Source organism: Cyprinodon tularosa, unplaced genomic scaffold (assembly GCF_016077235.1).
Source record: "Cyprinodon tularosa strain WSP-4 unplaced genomic scaffold, ASM1607723v1 ctg331, whole genome shotgun sequence".
In the NCBI taxonomy this organism is placed as follows: Eukaryota; Metazoa; Chordata; class Actinopteri; order Cyprinodontiformes; family Cyprinodontidae; genus Cyprinodon; species Cyprinodon tularosa.
Window position 1 is genome coordinate 321287 of NW_024039043.1, and position 10633 is coordinate 331919.

The 10633-nt window shown below is 38.7% G+C and overlaps 1 protein-coding gene across 4 annotated transcripts; it reads left to right on the forward strand.

The window, feature by feature from the left end:
* Window positions 1-2332: 2332 nt before the first annotated feature.
* Window positions 2333-9084, forward strand: slc16a9a (solute carrier family 16 member 9a). Of its 4 annotated transcripts, none has more exons than XM_038293900.1 (6): window positions 2333-2491; window positions 3689-3946; window positions 5234-5377; window positions 6802-6897; window positions 7251-8126; window positions 8252-9084. In XM_038293900.1, exons 2-6 carry the CDS (start codon window positions 3748-3750, stop codon window positions 8434-8436), a joined length of 1500 nt encoding a protein of 499 aa, XP_038149828.1. In that variant the 5' UTR covers window positions 2333-2491; window positions 3689-3747; the 3' UTR covers window positions 8437-9084. The 4 variants fall into 4 exon arrangements, with proteins under 4 accessions (XP_038149828.1, XP_038149827.1, XP_038149826.1 ...); XM_038293899.1 differs by lacking the exon at window positions 2333-2491 and adding an exon at window positions 2801-3053; XM_038293898.1 differs by lacking the exon at window positions 2333-2491 and adding an exon at window positions 3427-3578.
* Window positions 9085-10633: the final 1549 nt, after the last annotated feature.

Here is a 10633-nt window from a genome sequence, read left to right on the forward strand (position 1 = left end):
ATGGTGACTAGAGTAATAGTTTTTAGATATCACTAAACTTCTAAATCAATACTGTCATTACTGGGTCACTAGCCAAAAAGCCAAAAAGTCTCGGGTCAATAAGCCATCAGAATTAATGGCCCTTTGAAGTCTGCAGTCGACATTAATTCCAGAATCGGTTAATAATCCACTCCCTCGAATTCTTTACACATTGTCCCCTACATGCACTATATCTAGTTGAAACTGGTCTGGAGGCACTTGTCAGTGAAATGCCAGTATAAAGTACGATTAACTAAGGATTATGGACGCTAAATCGTTTCACTAACCCCCCCTTCCTGGAAGTTTACCTCACTTATGGGGGGAAAAAAATGAATCAAAGATCCAGGAAGAGTTTATCTTAATAGTCAAATGCACTTTTGCGTCTGTTTACCCCTTAAATTTATGGCCTTTTATCTTCCATGTCCTAAGTTCTACGGGTTGTTTGTTCACATCAGTTTTATTTACAATCCCTCCCTACAGTGTTTTTGCTGACAATGCCTTATGCTGCGTTTGACTACATGTTTGAAAAACAGGGACAATCACTTTGGGTGATATAACTTTATGATGCCTGTGTGGTTTTACAAAGAGCAATTCTCCCATCTACTCTTACATCTCAACAGTAAGACGGAAACAGAGTGATTTTCAGGTCGCTGAGGTGATTTCATTATTTTATATGATAGAACATCATTAAATAAAAGAATTATGATAAATAAATATAAGATGCAAGCAAAAATGAATGGTTGCTCTAGCGTTGATGGGAGTTTTCATCAATACGAAAACCGTTAGTCATGCATGCCAAAAATCTGGCCTCTATGGAGTATTAGCAAAACAATAACTGTAGCTAAAGAAAGTTTCAAATAAATCCTCCACGAGGTTTGCTACAATTAAAATTATTAATTTAAAGGATGCACCATACCCAGAATAAAACACGATAGTAGGAGTATCATGCTGTGAGATGGATGGGTGTTTAGTTCAGCAACCCATGAAGAGAACCTGCTAAAAGCTGCAGATGTCTTGAGGCTGAGGCCTTGTGGCCTAGTCAAAGTCCAAACTTAAATCCAAATGAGATTTGGTGATAAAATTAAAAAGCAAAGTTTTTAGACACCTTCAGTCTAATCAGAATGAGGCTGAATTAATTTGAAAAGAGGAATGGCACAACATTTTTCCTCTCTAATTTAATAAAAACTGGTTGACATAAGGAAAATGAATTGCGGCTGTAATTAAAGCTAAAGATAGTTCCATAAATTATTGGGACTGGGACTGAATAATACTTTGTCCCTCATTTGTTTTTGTATTTTCCTCTCAACTATCATTTATGTAATACTTTTTTTTTTGGTCACCTGATCACCAGAGGTGGGTATAATTATATTTACTCAGTTACAGTTACTTGGGTAACTTTTTTTGATAAACGTTTTACTGCTCTGTACATTTAACATTTCTTTGAGTTATATAAATAAAATATGATAATATAAATGAATGACGAAAAACTGCCCGGAACAAAGACACATAGTTAAAATTTATGTCAAAATGAGACTTCTTATTTTGTCCAAGCTTACTTGAATATACCATGACATTTGAAGGTCAAAATAGATATTGCAGCTGGAGGTACTGGTTTCATAACTTTTAAAAAGAAAAATGTTTCTCCTGCCCTGATTTGATTTTTTTATGGACGCAAATACCAGAATTTGCACATAACTTTACATTTCAGTCTGTCTTTATGTCATAATTTTAAATATCTGATTTACTCAGTACTCCATTTCTTTTTTTAAACTTTATTTAAGTACATTTTTTGGGTAGCCTATTATATCCACCTCTGCTGATCACACACAATCCTAATTAGATATATAGAAAATTGTTGCTGTGATGTGATTAAATATAAACTCAAGAGATATAATACATAATATTATTATGCCAATGTAAGGGTTTTCTGATTTTTCAAGGAAAACGTATGCCTAATATTTTATTTCACCATAATTAGTCCACTAATCTGCCATCAAATCAACCTGACCCTAAATATTCCCCTGGAATCACTTCTCTCACCTGATCATGTTATTTATGGCAGACTACCCACGTGGTGCAGCATAATATTGAGTCTCACTTATCCTTTGAAGGTGTTTCCCATCTTAATCCTTTGTTTATATATATTTAATGAAAGATCGGAACACATTTCAGAATGATTTTCCTTATTTCCATATAGTTGCGCACCGCGGGGTTTCCTCTGGGTAGTGCGCCCCGGTGGGGCTGTGTGCTTCTGCTTTCCATGATCCACCAACCGGTTCAGACTGGACTGATGGCAACAAGAACAAAGTGACTGGTAGGAAGGAGCCCATTCAGCAGCACCCATCTCTGGAGCAACAACTTTCACATCCACGCACAAGCATGCAGATTATCACCAATCACTTTTCTTGAAAAGGTCCACTCTTAAAAGAAAAAAGAATCAAAGAGTTCCCCTGCGACTGAGGGAACTTTGCAGGTAAAAGAAAAAGGAGTGTTTTGCATGTGATTTTATTATTATAATTTTTTTCTATTATTGATATATGTGGCGTGAACGCGCTCCTCTTTTGGTTGCTTTTAAGCTGCGTAATTGTTTAGTTAAAAAGGGAAGAATCTAAACCAAAGCAGTCAACACATCAGACCGTTTGCTGCGCTGCGCCTCAGACGCACAAGAGGAAGCGCTGCGCCTCAGACGCACAAGAGGAAGCGCTGCTTCCTCCCTGTGAGTCGTGGCTGCGCTCAAGCTGCTGCTGGACCAGCAGGAACAGCTTTGAACCGGTTTGTCACCGGCTACAAAGCAGCAGAAAAAGAAAAAGCCAGCGCACAATAAGCGCTGTTGCTGCAGAGCGGTTCCCCCCTTCACACGCATTTCTCACAGAGCTCATCATAAAACCAAAACATCGGTCCGCGATGCTCTTTTTGGGGTTGATATTTTGTAAATATTATGTCTAAGAGAGATTTTTTGGGGGGCTTTCTGTGCGTGAAAAGTTCCCGCAGAGCGCGCAGCTCCGCAGCCGCTGTCTGCTGCTGTAGATGCTGAGGTGAGTGGCACATTTTGGTTATAACTAGGTAACAAAATAATACCTGCGTTGTTTCCCCCCAAATAGTTTATTGTTATTTAACTGGAAAAAAAAATGCTTTTGTTTAATATCAAGTCATTATGACATCTTGTTTTCCTCCTTTTACACCAACATCTGGAAAAAGAACTATTTGATGTTAATTATTTGTGATAAATAAATGACCAAATAGCTTATTTCGTTAACTTTTACTCCGATATCAGAGTGGTGAATATTTAACATGTAAAAAGATGTTTAATTTTGGTGCAATGGCCTACAAATAATTAATAGAAAGTGCTGAATGTGAAGAAGTCAGGAAAAGACAGGTCATGGAGGCAGTGAGGGGAGATCAGCCTTATTCCCCTCCTATAAGGTGTGGTTAGACAGAAAGCAACAAATAGGGCAGCTGGCTGTGGGGAGGCTGCAGTCACATCGAGCTGAGGACCTCACACAGGTGACCAAACACCCACAGCAGGTGTTACAGCAGCCCTCCTGACATCGAGGCTAGGAGTAAGTAAAAGAGTCAGGAAGATGTTGTAGGTCGGTTTAAAAATGGGATGCTTTTTTAAAAGTTATGCTGACATGATTTATAATGTGTTTGTTTCTTTTCCTTTCTTTAGGAACTTCTCCTCAATAAAAGCTGTAACAGATCCCCTCGGGCCCCAGTAACATCGGCATCATGACTTCATCCACCAAAACCTTGGATGGAGGCTGGGGATGGGCAATTGTTGCTGCGTCTTTCATGGCCCAGCTTCTGTCCTTTGGATCCCCCCAGTCCGTGGGGGTCCTGTACCCCGAGTGGTTGCACACCTACCAGGAGAGCAAGGCCATGACCGCCTGGGTGGGCTCTCTGGTGGGAGGAGTGGGATTAATTGCCAGTGAGTAACAAACCTTGCCGTCACGCAAGAAATTATACCTATTATTCTTCTTTTTTTTTTTTTACATTACTGACAGATAATCAATTAATCAATATAATTCCTTCTGAACAAAAATAAGTGAAGAAAAAGCAATAATATCCTAAATCTTCTCAATGTTATATATATATAAAAAAAGAAGTTTTTAAACAGCTGCTATCAATATGATCAATAAATGTGTGATTAGGATAGCTGTACTAAATGAGTTATGTGTTTAAAGTGGAACTCTTAAAAATGAAACCTTTCACTTTCACACCTGTATAACCATCTCCACCCAGTCGTAATCACTCAGCACTGATAACAGAGGAGACATGGTCCTTGTTTAAAGTCTATATGATAAGTGCTATCTAAGAAGCAATAACGCTATGATCCAGACATTCAGTCAACAGATAGATGAAGTTGGATCATAATAAAGAGCACTTTGTGGCTCTCTGAGCAGAGTTGCACGTATCGATTTTCCCGGAGAGCAAAGCAAGTGCATGTCATCCATGCTGTGAACGTAGGAGGATCATTTAGCTCTTAAGCCAACCGCTGAGATGCTGAGAGAGGGAAAGGAGAGACAGGAGGAAGACAATGACACGGAAGAAATAATTGGACTCATCGGCTGGATTTGTCCTTGTTCTTTATAGTAAAAGAAAAAAAAGAGAAAGTGCCTTAAAGTGTGCCAGAAAAAAAGTTAAAATGTTATTGTTCTAGAACAACGTGGAAGCTTATCTTTTCTCCAGGAATGCTGACAAACAGGAGCAGTGATTAACTCATGACTTAATCTGAAATTTCCATAGGCAGAGCCTTCCTCTCAAGCATGGCTTTTGGCTGTCTGTCTGAAAAGAGAGAGTGGGGAAAATCAAAACTAGATAGATCTAGCTTCAGGCCTGGGCAAGACCGGGACACGTGTCCTAGCCGTCAGCTTTCTAAAACGCTGCAGTTCCTGCAAGACAGCAGCAGCAAAAGCAGTCACACCCACAGGATCTCGGAAAATTGACATTAAAAAAGGCTTTTAGTTACTCAGCCTCAGGATATAGATATATTTAGACTAGTAGGAATTACTTGTATTATTATGCAATACAATTTATCAAACTACTGAATGAAACAGCATTTGATAGAATATAACAACACATCTAAGGTGATCTGATGATGTAGTAGTTTATATCTTCTCTGTCCTTTCTTAGCCTGATATTTTTAGCCCTCATCAAACTGCCATTTCCCCTGACTATCTTTTTCTTTACCTTTCTTCCTCTACCTTCCCCTCAGGTCCCATCTGCAGTGCCTGCGTTGACAACTTTGGAGCACGCCCTGTCACCATCTTCAGTGGTGTGATGGTGGCAGGCGGCCTGATGCTCAGTGCCTTTGCTCCAAACGTCCAGTTCCTCATATTTTCCTATGGAATTGTTGTTGGTAAGCAATCATTTAAATGAACAGTATCTCCTTTTCAGAGATAACATCAGTCAAGATATCCAGTCCAATAGATTTGATTGAATATTTATCTCTCGTTTTAACTGCTTGCACCTCATTAGATGCTGTTTTCCGATAAGCACAATATTTGCAAGACATTTTAGAACTTTTTTAGGTTCATGTATTTTACCATGAATCAGAAATGATTAAATAAAACATAAATATCTATTGGTACAGTCATTTTTTTAAGTAAGAATTTAAACATTTCAAGTTTTAAGATTGAGCCAAGAAGATATTTGAGGACATTTAAAAATGGTAATTGCTCCAGAAACAGTACAGATTAAAAGAAATCTTTTACTCTCATTTCAACATGCACAGATGTTATTTTTCAAATATCCTGTCTTTACGCATAATAATAGCAAAAGCAGTAATTGATACTTCAATTGTAAAGAGTCTTTTCTCTGGGGAAAAGAGACTCATTTTATTAGTTTTCTTCACTTGCAGGTAGAAGCTGGTTCAGTTGAGTTGGATGTTGCTCTTTTAGCCAATCTCTGATGACAGCTCAGCAGTTAAGGTTTCTAAGTCATCTGCTTGAGTTCGTCCAGATGAATCCTTAAAATATTCTCAATTTCCTGATTGAATAGTACTCCTTTGAAGCAAACTTTACTCATAGTGAAAAGCAAAAATGCAAAGTCCCAGACATGGAGAAGTAGTGAGTTGAAAGGACATTGATGTACCCATTTAGATCTTATCTTGTAGCAATAAAACATGTGGTTTATGTTTCTCTGTTCATGGTTGTAAATTGGTCTGATGTCCTTCAAACCTTTGTGCATTAAAAACATATTGTATAATCACTGAAAACAGGCAAGACAGCATGTTAAGGCAAAAAAAGTTATGTAACATCAGAGACCTACTTTAGCCCCAATTACTGGTTAATAAACACCGATGGACCAGATATGGTGGCAGCATATACCCTTACCCATTGTTCCATTTGTTTGACCATTACTGACCACTGTTTACAGAAAAATAAGAACTAATGACTCAGCCATAATTCCCATTTGGGCTTTTACTGCCTGTGTCTCCTTCCCAGTGCTTATGCATGGACCCAGCTACCACCTGTTGCTGCATATTAAGTGACTGTCCAGGCGTGCTTAACCCTGATAAACCCCCTCACCCCCAATGCTACTTTTCATGCAGGGTGCGCTGACAAGAGATGGTGTGCATATTCAAAGAGCAATTTATTTTTAGAGATGCCCTCAGAAAACTGTCTGTTGCTGAACAAGCATATGTAGCTTGTTTACTTATCATGTTTCATGTTTTTCTAGGGGTCTTACATAAGTCTGTTGATGCTCTTTCAAATTAAATATGGTTATCCTCAAAATAAATAATCTGGGCTAATCGATTATATATTTTTTCTCTCTTCCTAGGCCTGGGTTGTGGTCTTGTCTACGCAGCCACCTTGACAATCACCTGTCAGTATTTTGACAAGAGACGCGGCCTCGCCCTCGGCATCGTCACCACAGGTACTCCCGCCTACCTCTGCCCTGAGATCTCTGGGTGCCTTGCTGTTCTCCATGCTCACTTCTTTAATGTTTGAGCTCCTGGGAGCCTTACGAAGCTCAGGTAAACATGTGTAGTGTAGTGAAGCCAGAGAGGTCCATTAATTAGACAGGTGGACAGACCTGTTGACTTGATCTGGCTTGGCTGAGATTGAAATCTTCCTTGGAATCGATCAGGAAATTTGACCTCTTGGGGTTAATAGAATAACACTGCGATAATGACTGAGCATCTTCTTTTCCTTACCCTGCATAATTTTAAATGAGGTGTCTTTATTTTTTACACCAATTTTAATTTTTTCCCTTCTCCTCTTGTGCAGGCACAAGTGTAGGCGCCTTCATCTATGCCACCGCTCAGAACGAGCTGATTGTCCTTTACGGCCTGGATGGCTGCCTGCTAATCATCGGAGCCATAGCACTGAATCTCATGGCGTGCTCTGGTTTCATGAGGCCCCTCAACATGCCTGGGTACTACATCAAGCAAAAGGCAGCCCTCGAGCGAAACACGGAGGAGCAGCTCTTCATGAAGCCACCTTTTGATGACCTCAAGATTGCAGTGGGTTCAGCAACGACCGCTCCAGAGAAACCTCTCACAGTGAAGGAGTTGCTCATCACCATTGATTCCAAGGACTTGACGATTCAAACAGAGAAAAAAGAGGGTCCCTTAGCTGGATTAGCCATCATGAAAGCAATCAAGAAAAAACACAAGGCTTACTGCAAGTACATGCAGTCATTGTACGAGATCTTGCAGGACCAAGAAATGGTGGCCTTCTGCATTGCCATCTTCTTGTTTAGCTTGGGGGCATTCCCACCTGTCCTCTTTATTGAGGATGTGGCACAGAGTGAAGGACTCATTGAAGAAGTTAGCATCATTCCTCTTGTATCAATAGGGGCTATCAGCACCTGCATAGGCAAACTAGCACTGGGTATTATAGTGGACTTCAAATGGATCAACGGTGTCTATCTATATGCCTTCACAATGTTTGCAGGAGGTTTGGCACTGCTCCTTATCCCCATCACCAAAAGTTATATTGGACTGCAGATCCTTACTGCCATTCTTGGTTTCTTCTCTGGAAACTGGTCGCTCACTTCTTACATTACCACTAAAATCGTTGGCTTAGATAGACTGACACAAGCTCACGGCATCCTAATGTTCTTCGGGGGATTCGGAATCATGCTTGGGCCCCCTGTTGTTGGTAAGAAACTTGCTTTTATCTATGTTTTAAACTTCCTAGCAGCCTCTGACGTGTTCTAAGAGGTTGCTTGTCTGAAGCCTTGTTGACGGTCCTGACCATGGTGTTTTCTTCATATCACTTTGCAGGGTGGTTTTTCGACTGGACGCAGTCTTACGACTTGGCGTTCTACTTTAGTGGGAGCTGCGTGCTGTTGGGAGCATTTATCCTTTTTCTACTCAGCCTTCCCTGCTGGAACAGGAAGTCCTCTGAGAATAACAAACCCGAAGTCCAATACACCTGCACCTGTGAAAAAGTTGCCTCAGTTGCCTGAATTTAAGCACCTTTCACAAAGATCCCGGCACTTGCTGCTCACAGACTGTTTTTTTGGACTATGCTCAAACAAACTCTTAGAGATTTTTTTTCTCTAAATATGCTGGGGAGTCTTCTGTATTTCTGCTGCCAGATTTCAATATACCAGGTTCTCAGGTTCAACCCACTTACAGCAGATATTTATAAAGTGTTGACTCTAAATCCTTTTATGAATATTTTTCTTATTATTACCTCATTTTACGAGGTTGGTAGAACAATGTTGGTAAAAAACTCAAAAAATTTCTTTTTTTATTGTTGACTATTTTTTCCTTTGGGTCTTAAAAGCATAAAATTATGCCACCTATGAACATTCTGTAAAACAGAGTGTAACACAGTAAAATGTGATGTTGAAACGCACACATAATCACCCATTTTAAGGTAGACAATAGTTAATTATGTGTTGGTTGTAAGCTTTTTTTTGATACTCATAAAGGGTAAGTCTGATATTGTATTTTGGTCTCAGTAAGTGATCACTCCACTCTGTATGTTACCAAAGCATCTAGGATAACCAATGCCTGTTATCAAATAATGCCTGTTAAATCAACGTACATGCCTTGCTTTCTTCTTATGTTTTCATATGTAATTGCATTTTGTTTTATGTTTTACAATAACATACCTCTTTCTTTGACCAGACAGATACTTGTAAAAACATGTAGACAAATTGGCAAATCTTGCTGTTTGTGTGACATTTTTGCTGCATGTTGATTCTCTGTGCTGCAAGGGTTTTTCATGAGACCTCACAAAGTTTCATTTCGGCCCTCCTGGTCCTTGTCCATCACTTTCTGTGCATCTATGTTTTTTTTTGTGTGTGTTTGCGTCCCTGCACCCAGTCGTTCGCTTCTGAGTCATGTCCTTATATTACCCGTAGTTTGTTAAGCTCTATGTGCTAGTGACTTTTATATGCACAAAACTGGTTATAGAGCTGTTAAACAATGTTATAAAGGTTGTTATTGAGTTGAAGTATAACAGGCTTTTGAAACTGTATATGCTGTTGAGTAAAACCACTACAGATGTTTTTGGTAGCTCCAGTGTAAAGAGTGAGCGTGAATCTGGGACTTAATTGTTCATCATTGTTTTGTTCTGGTAGGGTGCAGCAGATGAAGTACTGTAGCCATTCAGCTGTATGTCATAGCTTTTCATTTTTTTATTTCATCATTGTAATATTTATGTGAGCCTTATAGTTTTCTTGTTTTATTTAAAATGTGCCAATAAAGCTGTTTTGATTAGTAATTTTGCGGACTGATTTTTGTGAAGCATGTGTTATGATGTCTTGATTGTTTAAGTTGTAGGTAGTGCTGGGAGAGCTTTACAATTAAAGAGCAAATTTTACTTGTACTTATATTGATTTGATAGAATGTATAGCCCAAAATCCCCCAATCCTTTCAAAAACTACCAGTTCATACTTTATAACACATCTTATATCACATACCCTTTGAACTTTTTCCTATTTTTTAATAAATACAGACCTCATTGTGTGTTATTGCAGCTTTATGTGATAGAATAACATTTACTTTTGCACAAAGAAATGGTTGTTCACTCTTCTTTAACATCTCAAGCTTAGTCAGATTGGAGTTAGATCATCAGTAGGCAACAATATTCAAGTCCATTGCATATTTTTAATCCTGCTCTTATTTTGGGCCATCCTACATCATGACTATACTGTAATCTAAGCTTTCCTTTATAAGTCTGGCTCCCTGTCTTAGTAGAAAGTGAACTTCTAGTCTTGCATGGTTTGTAACCTGTAACAATTTACTTGATGGCCTTGTATTTGGCTTTATATAGCTTAATCATCAACTTTGAATAACTTCCTCCTTGCAGAAGAAAAAGCCACCCCACAGCGTGTTTTCAATGTGCTTAGCAGTGTAGGTTTGGTTTTTCTTCTACAAACTTATATTTTCTGATAAAAAGTCTGAAGAGAATTTCTTGACTGTGTTTTATTCATCAGCTCCAGAAAAAAAAAAGCTTGCCAAAGTTTTAAGATTTATATTTGCAGAAAATAAAAATCATGAATAGTTTATATTCTAATTCAGAATATGTGATATGCATTTTTTTTGATGAAATACAAATGCTCATTGAGATAAAATACTGTGGATTTTTATTTAGGATCATAGAACAGAAGTTTAAGAATAACAAAAAATACAGCGAGAGAAGCATATATT